This window comes from Myotis yumanensis, unplaced genomic scaffold (genome assembly GCF_028538775.1).
Source record: "Myotis yumanensis isolate MYYU_CA2020_CCGP unplaced genomic scaffold, mMyoYum1.0.hap1 SCAF_9, whole genome shotgun sequence".
Taxonomy (NCBI): domain Eukaryota; kingdom Metazoa; phylum Chordata; class Mammalia; order Chiroptera; family Vespertilionidae; genus Myotis; species Myotis yumanensis.
In genome coordinates, this window is record NW_027223760.1 from 17,497,015 (window position 1) to 17,514,684 (window position 17,670).

At 37.2% G+C, this 17,670-nt stretch overlaps 1 protein-coding gene across 9 annotated transcripts in view; it reads right to left on the reverse strand.

Moving 5' to 3' along the window:
- Window positions 1–17,670, reverse strand: part of CADPS2 (calcium dependent secretion activator 2) — a 497,767-nt gene that overhangs the window by 61,147 nt on the left and 418,950 nt on the right. For all 9 annotated transcript variants that reach the window (XM_070423807.1, XM_070423806.1, XM_070423804.1 and 6 more), the window contains one exon: window positions 11,341–11,497. In XM_070423807.1, coding sequence (XP_070279908.1) covers window positions 11,341–11,497 — 157 coding nt within the window. The remainder of the gene's footprint in view (window positions 1–11,340; window positions 11,498–17,670) is intronic.

Sequence of the window (17,670 nt, forward strand, 5' to 3'; positions counted from 1 at the left end):
ATTTACCTGTACCATGATCTTGGACATCCTAGCCTCCAGGACTACGAGAAATAAATTTTTCTTGTTATAAGCCACCCATACTATGGTAGTATGTTATAGCATCCCAAACAGACTAAGATAGTCAGTATGTGCCTACCCTGCACCGTGACAGAATAGAGAATCTGTAAAAAAAATACTAAGTAATACTAAGTTATATTTAATAGAGAATTTGTAATTTTTCAATGATGGTACACATTTTTTTCATGTGAACACATCCTAAACCCAGTTATGATTTTTAAAAATAGCCCTCAAAGTGAGAACATGTTCATTTAAAAAATGTTCTCTGTGTTTAGGAAAGCCATTTTTTAAGTGATGGTATTTTAATTGCAACTAAATGAGAAAGGAATCATCCATGGAAAATTTGGAGGGAAGGTTTCCAAGTAGAGGGAGTAGCTAGCACAAGAGTTTTAGGGAGGGATAGCTGGTGTTCTGCAAAGAAGAAGTGTGGCAGGAGTAGAGTGAGGGAGAGGGGAGAAGAGTCCAAGGTGATGTCTATATTATGGGACATGGTGAGAAGTATGAGTTTTATTGGGTGCAATGGGAAGCATTATTGTTTTTATTATTACTAAGTAGAGGAGAGATATGATATAATCTCTCTGGCTCCTGAGTGAAAAATGGAGTAGGTAGGTGGCCAAGGGTGGAAGCAGAGAAGATGGTTGGTGCTCAGTTCTTTTTTTTTTTAATATATTTTATTGATTTTTTACAGAGAGGAAGGGAGAGAGATAGAGAGTTAGAAACATCGATGAGAGAGAAACATCGACCAGCTGCCTCCTGCACATCTCCTACTGGGGATGTGCCTGCAACCCAGGTACATGCCCTTGACCGGAATCGAACCAGGGACCTTTCAGTCCACAGGCCGACGCTCTATCCACTGAGCTAAACCGGTTTCGGCTGGTGCTCAGTTCTTTACCACACTAGACCAGGTAAAAGATGATGAAGGTGATGGTGGTAGTGATTATGGTGCCTTGGATTAGAGTGAAGAGGTAGAAGATGAGGAAAAGTTCCTCAGTAATTTCATTCACAGATTTGAATAGCTGTATATGCTTGTAGTTACTAAATCTAATTACTAGCAACTCTAATAGTATTGTCTTATACAATACTCATATTTTGACAATATCTCATATCATCTTTTTCAGGGCAACAATACCTTGAAAACTAGTTGTTGTTTTTTTATTTGGGCAAAAATGTGACACTGTGGTGGAATGAATATGAAAATTCCTACTATATACTATTTTAATTGATTCTGAAATTTATCAGAGTCTGGAAAACTATAGAAACACACAAGTGGAGTAGGAAGTAATTCTAAATACAGAAGAATTACAACAATGATTTTTTCCTCTCTCTAGTTGATATGGGTTAGTATTTCTTTAAATGTTTTTATTAATTTTAGAGAAAGGGAGAGAGAGATAGAAACATTGATGAGAAACATTGATCAGCTGCCTCCTGCATGCTCCCCACTGGGTATTGAGCCTACAACCCAGGCATGTGCCCTGACCGGGAATCATACGAGTGACCTCTTGGTCCATGAGCCAACTTTCAACCATTGAGCAATACCAGTTGGGTGATATGGTTTAGTATTTTTTGTGGCTAAATAATCTTTTCTGGCTTATCTATATGCTAAAAGGTTTCCTATTAAAGTGGGAATAATAATTATATTTAAAGATAAAAGTCTTATTTGGAAGACTAATGTTATCTTAATGATATTTTCATTAGCACTGAAAGAGGCTTTATTTATTCCTGGAGATCCAATCATAGAGCTAGAAGGTACTATGGGTCATGTAATTTAGTTCCTTTTACCAAATGTCATGAGAATAGGATGCTGAACACTAAGGATGAAAGATTCTCACTCAGACCATCTAAATAACTGTGGTGAGCAAAAAAAATACACCCAAATCTGAATTTTTTAGATCTCTACCCAACAACTCTCTTCTTCCTCTTCCTCATCACTAGCTTTTTCAGTGTCAAACATGGTACTAAGTGCTTGATATGCATTCTCTAATTCAATCACCAGAAAAACTGAGATAAACACTATAATTTTTTTTCCAATCTTATCAATAAGGTGCAAAGAGTTTAGGACTCTTGTCCAAGTTATTTAGTTATTTGACAGTAGAACAAGAATTATACCAGAGCCCCCTCTTAACTTCCACAGAACTATACTGCCATCATCCCAATTTGTTACCATAAATCATTATCTGTCTGTCCATCCATTCACATATCTGTCCAACCTACCATCATCACATCAGCATCTTTTAAGACCTAGAATATAGTACAGTAGATGGTTTTAGGTTAAAAAATATCTTGCAGGTGACCAACAAATTAAACCATATCTTAGATGGATTATATGTTTTCAGAGTTAGAATTTTGAAAAACTGTTACAATATGAAAAAGACAGGAGGTTGAGCAAAACTGTTATATTCAATGAATTGAAAAATGAATTAATGCTGTGAAAATATTCAGTGTGCTTATAATACACATGGAAAGCAGGACAATTTGACATTGCTATATAGACAGACACTATGCCTAGGCCTTAATTTGTATGGTCTATTAATAAAAAACATAGAACTTTTGGCTGTACATCTTGATAAGCACTGTCATTATTTTTTACTACTTCAAGACCAAAACACATGCTTATGTAATAAATAATTACATCTACAAATAAGTTCAAATGCTACTTTATTATACATTTAGAGATTAGCTATTAAGTCATACTTAGGCTGTTAAAATGAAAAAGCACATAAGGAAAATCATACTTGGTTATTAAATGTTATAAAGATTCTAAGATTAAGTAACAGTTGACTCAAATGTATTTCTAGCAACAACTCTTTTATTAAACACTTGATAAACACTGAGTTTATTATCTTGTTAAATAAGTCTGCTTCTCTTCTTGTATTCCCATCAAGAGAGCAGATAGGATTCACCTGATCACTACACGAGCAACTTGGAAGTTGTTTCACAGGCCTTTATTTCCCTCCCTACATCTAATTAGTAATCAAGACCTGTGTATTTACATCTGGATTATCTTTTTAACGCTTTCCCTGCCTCTCTTTATCACTACTGCTATGGTACTAGTCCCGGCATTCTCATCTTTTACCCTGATTATTGTAATAGTCTCTCCTAACTGGTCTTTAGGCTCCTCATTTTCCCTCTGCCAATTCATCTTCTTAAAATCTCAGAGGGACTTGCTAAAATATAAAACTAATAATCTCCCTCCTAAAGATTATAAGCCATCAATGGACCACCACGACCAACTCCAAGAGCCTTAGCATGGTTTGAAAGCCATCCTTGAGCTGTCTTAAAATGACCTCTCTGACTCAATTCTGTTGCCTGACCCCGTCTCCTGAAGTCCAACCATAATGATTTTCATGGTTCACTTCAAATATACAATTTCTCTTCCAAACCTTTCTTGAAATGTTGTCCCTTTGCCCAATTACCCCTTTCCCTCTTTACTCTCTACCCTGTACAGGCTTCCACTATGGTCCATGTTATACTTTTGCATTGCTTACATATCTCTTTCCCCCTGCACGGGTGCAAGGTCCTTGAGGCAGGGACCATGTCTGTATTCTTAGTATCCAGCAAAGTCCTTCACTCAGAGCAAGTTTTCAAATGCTTGTTGAATGAATGACTTTTTAGATGCAATATTAAGATTACCACATTATTATGCAGGAGACTGCATAAGAACCTACTGAGGCTTATGTATCTCTTCATATTTTATATAAAATATATGGCATTAAATAATAATGTTATGAGAAATCCTATACTTGACCTATATTTCTAAGATCATAGTGCTAAAAATTCTACTGGATATGAATGTTGGCCACTTTGTCTCTTAAAAATATATATATATATTGATTTCAGAGAGGAAAGGAGAGGGAGAGAGAGATAGAAACATCAATGATGAGAGAGAATCATTGATTAACTGCCTCCTACACAACCTACACTGGGGATCGAGACTGCAACCCAGACATGTGTCCTGACCAGGAATCAAACCGTGACCTCCTGGTTCGTAGGTCAAAACTCATCCACTGAGCCATGCTGGCTGGCCTATGACTCTTATTTTAATAAAGGTAATAAAGGGAGAATTTTTCTCTGTTCTGTCATGATACTTGATAGCAAACTATTACATCCTATAAAGTTAGGAAAAAATGGAGATTTCCTATATTTCCTCAGACCTGTCACAAATGTTGACTCTGGCCAAAAGGCTGCTCATGTTTCAGCATAATGTTCCTTTTTCTATTTAAAAAGTCAATTTATAAACCCAGATTCCAAAGTTTTAGAAAACTGGCAATTGGCAGTAGTATTTATTTGGTAACTAGATTCAGGAAATGGGAGAAAGGAGGGAGGCAGAGATGGAGACAGTGAGAGGGAGAAGGAGAGAGAGGAAGAGGAGAAATATAAAGAAAGTACACAGTGAGGGGGAAAGAAAAGATAAAAATCCAGTTTCAAATGGCAAGCCCACAGAAATGCATGCCACAGTGCACTTCTGTATGTAAATGTATGCTCCTTTTCTCAGTTGCCCATATGCCAGTTTGCAATCCACTCCTACCAGACACTGTCAAAAGCCCTCTTACTATGTAGCCCCAGGCATCAGAATGAGGCTTCTATCCTTTCCATATGGTTGAATAAAGATAGACTATCATTTGGGGCTGCCACCTGCTTAATCAAGCCTGTTCAAGGCACCTATTGCCACTGCTCATTGGAAGAGGCACGTTCTCAATACGACCTCATCCAAGGTTGCTTCTGACACTGCACCTGACTGCACCTGAGATGAAGTAGAAAGGACTGCTCAGAAGGAATCTCAAATAGTGTTTGCAAGAACATACGTGCAGGATCAGTATCTACTTTGTTGATAAAAAGAATCAACAAAGAATTCATGTTTCAAAATATCACCTGGTCAGAAAATACTGAAGCATCAATGAGATCAAGCCCAATGGCACAATTAGAAATGACAAAAAAGCAAAAAGACTTAAATACAAGGTAAAGTAGAGACGCAGATGTGCCCAATTATTTTAAATATCCTAATAAGTAATAAATGAGTGTTGATTATTTATATACCCAAAAGTCTTACATTTACAAAAGTACTTGTCATAGGCTTTTAATAGTAAGATTCCAACAGAGAATTTAAACCAAGATTCAATTAATAACAATTACTGGGATAATAATCACTCAGTAAATGAAGGATAAGCAGATAAAAGAGTTCATGTACTCCTTTTAGGGTAAAAATACAATGTTGGCTCTTGAGCCCATATAAGCATTTTATATTGTGCCGCCCCCTTCCAATGAACATTAATGGATTACTGGGAAGAATGATTTTCCCTTCCTAAAATTCTAATTAGGCATTTTGGAAGGAAACAAGTAATCTGTGATCAAACAAACACCACCAACCACAATAAAACAACAGCCTGTGCCATAAAATAATTATTCAAGGGACTATGAATTATATCAACTGTGAACAATGCAAGTACAATGGGCTAAGATACAAACTTAATAGGTCACTCTCCCTGTTGACAAATACATATAATGAGGATCCCAATCACAAGAAATATGTATACAGGCTTCAGGAGACGTTAGGAGGATCACAGCCTAGAATAGCATTATGTAAAAGACAGACACACACACACACACACACACACACACACACCCTGAGATCTAAGAACAGCATTCAGCTGAGAATCCGGCACATTAAGTAAGCATTCAATAAATGTCTGTTTATTGAATGAATGTCCACAAAAATCCATCCCCTAAAAGAAATTCTGAGAGATGCCACTGAAGTTGAAGTAGAATAAGAAACTCATTGGATTTTATTTTCCCTTTAGTTTAAAATTTGATAAATATTTTACAAAGTTTGGTAATAGTAACTTATACCATTACTAGCATAATAATATCCTTAAGCTTCACCAAGCTCTTCCTTTCCCCTTGGGGCATGTTAAAAAATATCCATCTATCCATTGAAAATACCAGAGGATAAGACCACTGGTGTCATCATGCTCATTATGTTTGGGCAACAAATCCAAGTGTGGGTCCCCCTATGCTCACGGGGACCTTAGTAGTTACAGATGCTCCACGAATCTGCAGTGAAAGACACGCAGGCATTTAGAGCAGATTATTTTCTTTCAGGCACTAATTTCCAAAAAGAAATATACAAAGCACATTAAAACTGTAAAAGGTCTACATGTAGTTAAGGAATAGAGCGGTACTATGGAATTTACTTGAAAAAAAATCTAGTGACTCCTTGCTTTTATATTTCTTTTAGTATACTGGCTGCTAAAATACATGTAAACATACAATTATAAATTCAATCAACTCTGGGGACTGGAGTTAAATACACTTTCACATTTCCTGGTCATTTCATCATTTGTAAAAGTGTTTACCTATAAAACTAAGCTGGCCTGCAGCCCTGCCGTAACCCAGAAGTTATATCCTCTCTGCTTTGTTTCTAACATGTGTACAGATATATCTCTACAAACAGCAATTCATGAACTTCAGATGCACAGCTCTTTTAAGCACTTGAGGTAGGAGAACATGCAAGTGTCAGCCCTCTATGTTTCAGAGCTTGAAGGTTAAGCTCATATACAATATGGTGACGTAGCAGTTCTTCATTTGAAAGAAATCGGGAAAATCATATCTGATACAGCCTAAGTGTGAGAGCAACCAGCGGGACTTCCACCTCTTCATTTCTTAATGACTTTTTTGATAATGAGAGGGCGACTTTGCCAGTCACTCTGGGCTCTATTATGGCTAATTTGACGCCACTTCACTCTCTTTGTTAATTATTAACACTAGCCTTTTTATCCTCACGAGACACTCCGATTTTTTTTTTCTCCCCCGAGTTTTATGAGCCCATCTTTATGAAGGTGAAAGTCTCAGAGAATAGGTTTTCATTTAGTGCAGAGCTCGGACATTTATTATTCCTGTAGGCAGAGATGCTGTGACATTGATTATATAAGCGCGGGTGTTCTTCGGGATGGCTTTAATGTGCTAGCAATGTGAAAGGGCTGTTAATTAAAGAAGAACCGCGGTATTTTTTCACTTGGGAATTAGTTCCCAATAGGATGGTCATTTGCCACTTGCTAGCATATCCACAGATTAAAAGGTGACTAGCTCCAAGGGCTTGCCTTTCCGTAGTGTTGAAAGACGTGATTTGTGCCATCTGCAGATGGCTTTCATTTGTCAGAAGCGGTCACTTGCCATTTCTCTATCAACAGGACAACGGTGGGCAGTAGCATGCGAGGGTGGAATCTATTTGCACTAGCGTTATAGTCATTCAGTATCATTCAAATACCACGTTAATTGCTTTATTATAAAAACATTTCTTTCCCCTCCATTCTAATACATCTCGTTTTCAACATTGTTTCCTTAGATGCCATTTAAAGGGGCTGCCCATCCCATGACCCCTTTAGTTGGCTGGGAGTGGATGAGGGTGGGCGGAGGCAGGGGAAGAGACCAATGGGACTGTGGCCTGTTTTGGACAGAAGTGAGAGCCTGAGTGTGTTTTCATCATCAGTCCTGCCCTGGGAATCAGTGGGTGAGTCTGTGAGGGGCGGGAGTGTGGGGACAGTTGCTAAAATGATGGTGCAGCTGGTATTCATTCCTTGAGGAAAACCACATTTCATCTCCAAGGGTTCCTAAGGCTTACTAGTAGACTTTCCCTAATCATGCCCAACTGTGAGAAAAGACACATGGCCCAGAAAGGGTTTTTCCCCTTAAAATAGAAACTGAGTTTTATTGAATCCCTTTCCCCAATAATTAGTTCGGTTTCTGGAATTCTCATCATGGACATGTCATGACATATACACTAAGACATTCTATAGCTTTATCTGTACCCTTTAACCAATTCTCTTCCTCCATCCCCACAACTCAAGACCCTATACATAAATGTTTATAAAGATTACATTATTTTATAAATGCCCTGAGAACCTGCTTTTGTCACTGTAGACCAAGGCAGAACTGGAGGCCAACTGAGCAACTCTAACTCCCCTCTGTGCCTGATTCCCTGTGAGCAAACCCCTGACCAGGCGTCGTCTGCTAGGGATTTCGTTTCCTCAGCTAGAAAATAAAGGTCTGTCTGCACCTGCAGAAAAACACCTATTTTGAAATATCAACGCATAAAGATCTTAACAAAAGTAAGATGGCAACCAGTGGACTATCCGAATTAGTCATTAAAAACCAGAAACAGAGCCAGCTCTTAAGATTTCAAGGCACAAGTAAAGTACACATTCTAACCAATACCTTCATTAGTTGGAGACATGTTAGTAATTTTTATTTTGGAAAAGCAAACGTAAGTGACATTCTTAATAAGTAATCACAATCATTTAAAAACCTCTCTAGCCGAAACCGGTTTGGCTCAGTGGATAGAGCGTCGGCCTGCGGACTGAAAGGTTCCAGGTTCGATTCTGGTCAAGGGCATGTACCTGGGTTGCAGGCACATCCCCAGTAGGAGATGTGCAGGAGGCAGCTGATCGATGTTTCTCTCTCATCGATGTTTCTAACTCTCTATCTCTCTCCCTTCCTCTCTGTAAAAAATCAATAAAATATATTTAAAAAAAGAATATATTAAAAAAAAATAAAAACCTCTTTAATTAGCGGTACACCACATGTGCAATAACTGGAAGCACTGTTATTCAGCAGATTGCCTCTGGTTCCAACACTGGACCTTTCATAGCCAGTTAAAGTTGTTGCTCCGAGCTGGTTAAAGCTGTAATTAGTTAGAATGTGGACTGTAACTTCAGTGGGTTCAATATGATAAAAAGTCAGGCCATGGCAATAATGTAAGGATCTTCTTGTCAACGGGGGCTGAAAGGATAGAAGCTTTATATTTTCCCATTGGCTTTCAAAAGGGACAATTGGGGGGCAGTATAAGTTGACATTTAACATTTGAACTGAATTCACTAAATCACTATCTAAATATTTCAGGGACTTAATGAAACAAACACTTCATTATTAACAATATTCATTATTATCAAAGGTGATATTAATAGCCAAACATTATGTTTTACTAGTACTAATATCTGAGCTATGACTCGGTGGTTTTGGCTTTGGATAGTGTCTTGTGAGCTTGGGAAGAAAGTCATTGTATTCTATTTCAATTCCCCAGTCCACACGGTACTCCCGATGCCAAAAGGAAATTATGACACTGGGGAACCTTTCTATTTACCTCACTGCACAAAGGTGCTGTTTTTCTCTGAAATAATTGATGTTTTCTAAAAATCTGTTAATCACCACAAAGTCAAAGCCAAGATCTAGACTTTATGGCCCTTCCACAAATAGATAACATTCAAAGGAAATCAGTAATAAATACTTTTGTGTTTTGTTTGAGTAATGTATACCAAAATAACATAGAACAATATTTTATGCATTTAATAGCAGCCAATGGTGTAGAAATGGTTTAAAACAGGAGAGAAATATGAAAATCTTCTGAATTAAATATTTGCAAGTCTGGCTAAAAATAAAAATTCTGTTATTCTCATTTTAGTGGGTTTTTAAAAAATAGAACTCTCATAAATTTATACTTGCAATTTGAGAGCTCTTTTTAAAACTAAATATTAAAAGATGTTAATTTATTGAGTTGCAGTAGAGATTCCCCAAGAAAGCTTCTAAGAAATCTACATGTTTTGTTTATTCTATAAATTCTAACATGTTGCATAAGTTAAATGATTGATCATGTTCACTAACAGTTTTACTGTCAACATTAATGAATAAACTCCAAAATAAATCTAAACATGATCAATTCTTGAGTTTTCATGCAAATGGAGAAAGCAATGTTAGAAATAATCCTATATCAACTTATTCTTATTTAGGGACTTAATGCATGACACCTGTATTTTTTTGGGGGGGGTTTATTGTTATACACTTGTCTTAATATTAACTCTGACTTGTGATTTGGCAGAAAATGAATGATGGTAAGAGACTGGCAATAAAGAAGGACATTCCACGTATGCCAGCTGGCAGGAGGGAAAGAATTTGGAACTTAAAACCTGGAATGAGAAGCCATGGCCTGTGTTGTTCAGTGGTTAGAGTGTCAGCCCATGCACCAAAGGGTTGTGAGTTCAGTTCCTGGTCAAGGGCATGTGCCTGGGTTGCAGGTTCAATCCTCAGCCCAGTTGGGGCGTATGCTGGAGGCAGCCAATCCCAATCGATGTTTCTCCCTCCTCTCTCTCTCTCTCTCTCTCTCTCTCTCTTTCCCCTCCCCCACAGCCCCTCACTCTCTCTAAAAATCAATGGAAAAAATATCCTCAGATGAGGATTAACAAAGACAAAAACACAAAACCAAAACAGACTTGGATGAGAATAATTTGCAGAATGAATGACTAAAGTTTGGAGAAAGCAGAGCTCAATCTGGTCTCGAATGGGAAGAACGTTGTAGAATAGGTAATTAATGGTCTCATGATTACTACAAGTGTTAGAGCAAGCCTCTCAATAGCTACCAAACTAGGGCTTAAGGGAAACTTAAAAGGATCATTACATTAAAAGGTCAAGAAATCTGTATGTTAACAAATGACCCCCTGCCCTGTCTGGGTGGCTCAGCTGGCTGGAGTGTTGTCTGTACACCAAAAGGTTGCAGGCTTTATTCCAAGCCAGGGCACATACCTAGGTTGTGGGTTTGATCGCTGGTTGGGGCGCGTATGGGAGGCAACTGATCAATGTTTCTTTCTCTCTATTAATCAATAAAAAGTCAGCCTTGGGTGAGGATTAAATAAAAAGTCCCCCTAAAATTTTGATGAAAAACTAGGTTTGTACTAATTACTAGGAGACCATATAACAAAATAACTGTGAAAATGATATTGCTTTGGAAAAATTATCTCAATAGAGAACCTTTATGGTCTATTTAATTTCTAAATACTAAGAGAGCAAACTATATCATATCCTATCACCTTTAGAATCCCTTTCAGAAACCAGTATTATCACAATGCATATTAGAGAAACCTTAATATGACATGATTTCTATAACAATGATAACTTTCTAAGGTGTCTTCCAGAGATCTAAGTATTCTCAAGTGCTTTAGAGATGTTAACCTTTGAAGACTTTCTGATTCATAAGGTACAAGGAGAAGGGTGTCTATGTTATCAGTCCTCGAAGAAGCCAGGAGAGCAGGAATAAGAGGAACTCCAGAGGCCAGGGAGCACGGTGGGGGTCAGCTGGTCTCCCAGGCCCTGGCCTGATACACTCAGGGAGGAAGAGAAGACATTCATGTTATCCATGTTGACTTGTTGAGCAGCTGCGAGAGTCTGTAACTATACTTTCCAACACACAACATTCTCCCACCTCTCCCCATTTCATATACGACAGCAAATGAAAGTGCTTACTGTCATTTCTGAGGAAATTATTAAGCAGTTGGAAAAGAGGAAAACTATCCCAGGAATCTTGTGGCTGAGCCTCCAGTGCAGTATCCATATCCACTGTGAATAAAGCCCAGAACTTCTCTGCATGCTCCGCCAGTAAATCCGGCCACCAGGCAAATGCCTGTTAAAGGATAAGGAAATACTGTAAAAACAAATCACTTGTTAGGAACATACACAAACACTGTGCCACTTCAATACACATCATTAAAAGTGCAGTTGTAGCTGTAGTGGGTTTGGCTCAGTGGATAGAGCATCAGCCTGTAGACCGAAGGGTCGTGGTTTGATTCCCATCAGTGCACATAGCTCGGTTTTAGGCTCATCCCAGCCCAGTGGGGGCGCATGCAGGAGGCAACCAGTCGCTGTGTCTTTCTCACCTTGATGTTTCTCTCTCTGTGTCTCTCCTCCTCCCTTCCACTCTTTCTCTCTCTCTCTCTCAAAAAAAAAAAAATCATGCTAAGCGAAATAAATCAGTCAGAGAAAGACGAATATCACATGATCTCACTCATGTGTGGAATCTAATGAACAAAATAAACTGATGAACAATATAGATCCAGAGATACAGAAGCATGGGAAGAGATCAACCAAAGAACCTGTATGCATATATGCATAACCCATGGACAGAGACGATAGGGTGGTGAAGGCCTGGGGCAGGGAGGGGGGGGGGCAGGCTAGAAGAGGTCAATGGGGGGAAAAGGGGACACAGGTAATACTTTCAACAATCAAGATTTAAATTAAAAAAAAAAGAAAATAAAAAAAAACAATGGAGAAGTACCCTTGAGTGAGAATTAATGAAAAGAAAACAAAAAGTGCAGTTGTAGTAGAATGTTGTAGAGCATGAAACCAAATGTTTTAATGTTTGCAGAAAAAAAGAAATATTGGAAATACACCAAAACATTCATAGTAGTTATATTTAAATTATGACATATGGAATTTTTATTTTTGTTTTAGATATTTTTCAAATGTTCTAAATTAAGCATGTATTTTTAAAATATAGCAATGACGGCCATTTTACATTTTAATTTCTATTTTAGATTTCATAATTTATTTATCAATGCCAAATGTGCTTATTGTTTAAGTATGTGTATCTATAAAGTTTCTTCTCACATTTAAAAATCATTACTTTTTATTTGTAGTACATCTTTTATAAATCTAAGGTTTAACACTAAAACACACTTTCATATAGACTCCTGACCCTCCAATGTGCATTAGGTCCTCCTAAATAGTCTCTCTGATACCAGGTATTTTTATTTCATAGATCTTAGCACTGCATGTATGACTACATATGTGAATATTTTTAATGTCTGCCTCTCAAATTAGACTTTATACTGAACTAGACATTTTCTAATGCCTTTTAGGTAACGGCAATAATCACTTTAAAAAAATCTGTGCTGTTTAGATAGGTAATCGTAATAATCAATAATTTATTTATTTTTTAATCTTTATTGTTGCAAGTATTACATATGTCACCCCCTTTCCCCCCAATGACCCCTTCTAGCCTTCCCCTGCTCCCTGCCCTAGGCTTTCACCACATTATTGTCTGTGCCCGTGGGTTATGTATATATGCATACAAGTTCTTTGGTTTATCTCTTCCCACCCACCCACCCCCGCCTTCCCTCTGAGATTTGACAGTCTGCTCTATGCTTCTATGTCTTCGGATCTATTTTGTTGATCAGTTTATTTTGTTCATTATAAAAGTTAACTTGGAAGATAGTGCTGTGGTGGAAAGTGGAACATAACTTTCTCTTAAACAGTAGCTTCAGGATGACAAGATATTTTCATCAACTTGAAATTTTCATCATATTTTGCAGAAGTACCTTATTTATGCCTTAAACTGCATTTCTGATAATGTTATCCCTGATGGTGCAAACTTCCTGATGTAAACCAACCTGTGATGAGTGTTTATGGTTCTAATGAAGACTAGAGAAAGCTTTAAGCCAGCAGTTCTCAACCTGTGGGTCGCGACCCCTTTGGCGGTCGAACGACCCTTTCACAGGGGTCGCCTAAGACCATCCTGCATATCAGATATTTACATTACGATTCATAACAGTAGCAACATTACAGTTATGAAGTAGCAATGAAAATAATTTTATGGTTCGGTCACAACATGAGGAACTGTATTTAAAGGGCCAGAAGGTTGAGAACCACAGCTAAGCAATCATTGTCTTTCCAAAAAAACTCAAGGGCCCCAAGTAGTTGACAGCAGAGGGTCAATTCTATACCTATCCCCTCCTCATTTCTGCCACCACCCTGGGTAGCAGTCATCCAATCCGGGTTGGCAGTAAGAAGAGGTGTCGTCTAATTTCCTCCCTAGAGTCCACCTTCATGACAGAGGCCTGAGGTTCCACAGCATCAGTCTCCACCCGGGAGGAGCAAAGCCCTCTGAGAAATGCATCCATCCGAAGGACACAGATCAAAAGTCATGATCATCTGGGTGAAAGTTATCTTGGCTCTAATGCTAAGTCCCTCGTTCGTGTTAAGGAGATGGTAGAGGCAGAAGGCCATGTTTAATTTGATTATGAGGGAAATACAAAACAAAACTTGACTGTGATCCTTTAGCCACACCATTTCAGTTAAGGTTCTAACAGTAAATAAATATTGTACAGTGAAAACAAGATATGAGGCAGGCCAGGCTGACCATGCTCAGAAAGCCGTGTTTACTGAACGTGGCTGAAAGCAGTGGCAGGTAAGAACGATCCCTGAAACGGAGCATAGTACTGAGCTTTTGAACTTGGTAATGAGATGAGAGCGATTATGGGACTTCCATTTCCTCATCGGCAATTGGCAGCAACGATACTTGCCCTAACCATCCCCAGAGTTGTTGCTGTGAAAATTCAATGACTATAAAAATCTCTTGGTGCACAAAAGTAAAAAACAAAACAAAACAACACACAAAAAACCCAAACAAAAGCCTCAAAACTAAACATCATCAGTAATTACAAAAATGAGTGGAAATTTATACAGATCTTATCATGTAAATCTTGATATTTTAAAAATAGTAATGCCCAACATGAATTGAATAGTTTCTATGTATCAAGTGCTGTTGTAAAGGCTTTTTATATGATTACTAGAGGCCCGGTGCACAAAATTTGTGCAAGGGGCTCAGCCCTTGCAGCCTCAGCTTCGTCTGGAAAGTCATTCAGCTGTCCGGTTTAATTAGCATATTACGCTTTTATTATTATAGATACCTTAATCCTCTATACAACACTGTCAGGTAGATGGTATAATTTTCCTTATTTTATGTTTTCAAATTCAGAGAGATAGATTAACTTGCCCAAAGTCATATAGTTGATAATAGGTAACAGAGCAATAATTTGAATCCAGGTCAACTGGAGTGCAGAGACCAAGCTCTTATACATCACTATATAGGGGGAGAGCAAAAGTAGGTTTACAGTTGTTCGTATGGAAAATAATATAGTAATGAAATAATAGTACAAGAATAAACTCTGTTTTGCACACTCACAACTGTAAAACTACCTTTGCCCTCCCTGTATGTATGTATATATACGTCTATCAATCATCTATCTATCTATCATCTATCTATCTATCCTTTTGCACATCAGACCACTAGTAATATTCTCTGATTTTTTTCATGTCAGGGCATCTATTATGGTATGATTTCTTTGTGTCTTTCCTAATTTCTTTGAGGTTTGAGGCTTTGATGACTTTACCTTCAAAATATAGTTAAACTTATAATTTACAACAAAAAAGAGGATGCTTACATAAATGAACAAAAACAGTGAATCTGATTTTGACATGTATTATATGCCTCCCCCGCTCCTATTTTTCCTATATTTTGTAGATGATGCTGAAAACTCTAGAGACAGTCCAGTGTCTAAGGTACAACCCGTCCCCAACATACACATGCCTCAACATGTGCTGAGGGGCCATGTTCTAGAAATATTTATGCTGCTTTGAGGAGCCAGTAGAATGGACTAGAACCCTCAGGGTGACAACTAAACTACTGGCAAACTAACCAAACAATTTTTACAAGTCTTTTATTGATCAAAATCTCTCCCTAATTGGATTCATACCTGAATACAAATACTGAAATAACCAAATGAGATGATAAACTGAAAATACTTTAAAACATATGCCAAGGTAAAGGCCTACTCTTATTACTATATATTTACACATTAGTAACTGGTGAGCAAACATTTGGTAGGTATTTTTGCCCATGCAATTTTGTTTGACAGCTATTGCTGCAAATGAAATCGCGCCTCTGTACCTTAGGCATCTGAAAGCCACCTGCTGGTCACCTTCTTCCAAAATGAGGGACATTTGTTGGGCCAGAGGCTAACCTAATCCTAAGCCCAAACCCACCATTAAAAACATGTTGGTTTATCTCACTGGCTATCCACTTATAAATACTATGCAATTACAATTAATTCTTTGCAAATGATTTTGGAATCAGACCAATTTACACCCTAATATTGTTCAGAGAAAAAGATAGATCTTTTGGTTAAAACAAAGAAAAAAAGAAAACAAACAAAAAACTCCCAAATGAACAAAAAAATTAAACCAAAATATTAAAATCCTCTCAGCTGGCCCACACTTAGGTGGCTGGCAGTAATTATGCATACAATTATTAATAAGACATAATCACAGAAATACTACAAAAAAGATTAGTCTAGTCAAAGAAATAGTCTTTAATTCCAAAGAAAAGAACTAAGTTGGCTTTAAAATGAACTACTATTAAAGTGGGGTCTATCTTATCTTCATTGAGTTATTTATTCCATGTTAGAAAAATAGCAGAAACAATTTTACATACCTCTCTTCCCTGAGGGATTCCAAGAATTTGGAAGCATTGTGGAATGGAAAAGTGCCATAGTGTTACAAAGCATTTTGAAAATAGATCATTATAATAGTTCTATATTTCAGCATATAGCAGAGTGATATTTATGAGTTATGATTATCTCTGTTTAATAAAGCCAACTCAATTTTTGAGGATTAGAAAGTAAATAATATTTACATTTTAATTGTGTTTGGATACATATTTCAGTAAGCATTCAGTGACTGTGTGGAGTATATAACACTTACTAATTACATTTTTAAAAAGGTTATTATTTTCATTAGTGCAGGAAAATTAAATGTGGTTTTTGTGAAATGTATGAGCATATTAGATATTCCTGTGTAGGTGAAATATACTGCAATTGGATATCCAATCAAAAAATTTTTTTAATTCAAAAAGGTCTAATACTCTGATGATAATGCCGTTTAACAAAAGACAAAGACAACAGGCACATCTATTTTATCATATAATCACTTTCATTGTAATGTACCGGTAGTACTCGCCTAGAAAAGATCCTCTTGGGAATTCATTTCAAATCATTGAAGCAGCTGTTTCTTCAGTTTAAAATAAAATATCCATAACAAGTTCACACATGACAGATGCAAGGTAAAAACTAGACTCCACTGTGTGAGCTAAAAGCAGATGTTTTGAATGATCATATTTATAACCAGATACAATAAATCTTAGTTACCTATGGTAAGGTTTCATGAATACTCTTTTCCAAGAATTTGCTTCCAATATACTTCATGTAGTTTCTTATATTTTGAAGAACTAGCCTTTATTAAATATAAATATTCTATAAATTCTTATGTATCTGGTTATCTTTTATTCTTGCTCACTTCATGTGCTTCTTCAAGAATAAAAGCATTATTAGGGTGCTGGCATTTAATACACTTATTTAATTCCACAGACTTCCCCCATCCAATTCAAGTCAGAAAACTCCTTTAAAAAAATAAAATAAACTCATGACTACTAGAAAAAGTGATACCTTTTAAGTCAGAATAAGCAGTTTGCCCGACGAATGACCACTCGATATCTTTAGTGAATGCTAATATATAATTAGAACATCTAAAACCTATAAACAATGCAGGCCTAGTGAAAATTTAAAGAAACGTTTGATGGTAAAAGCCAAAGACTAGAGTTATAAATGCCTTCCTTTCGATGTTATCTTATAGTTTATCACTAGCTTTCCTTTTGCTCACTGACTGACATTTCTAAACTAAAGCAATCATGGCTGCAGCAACCACAAGTGACCTGGCATCACTGGGTGGGGTTCGTGTTCCAGGTTTGCCTCTTACTAGTTGTTCATCATTAGTATATCCCACGAGCTCTCCTGTGGCCGCCCCCACCCCCCGCCCAACAAGGCTATTGTCAGGAATAGATATTAAGTCATATATGTATATACATACATGTATGTATATATATGTATATACATATATGGCATTCCTTTGTGACATGTAGGAGTTGTATTTCTAGGCAATGCACATCTGTTCTCAGTTTTCTAC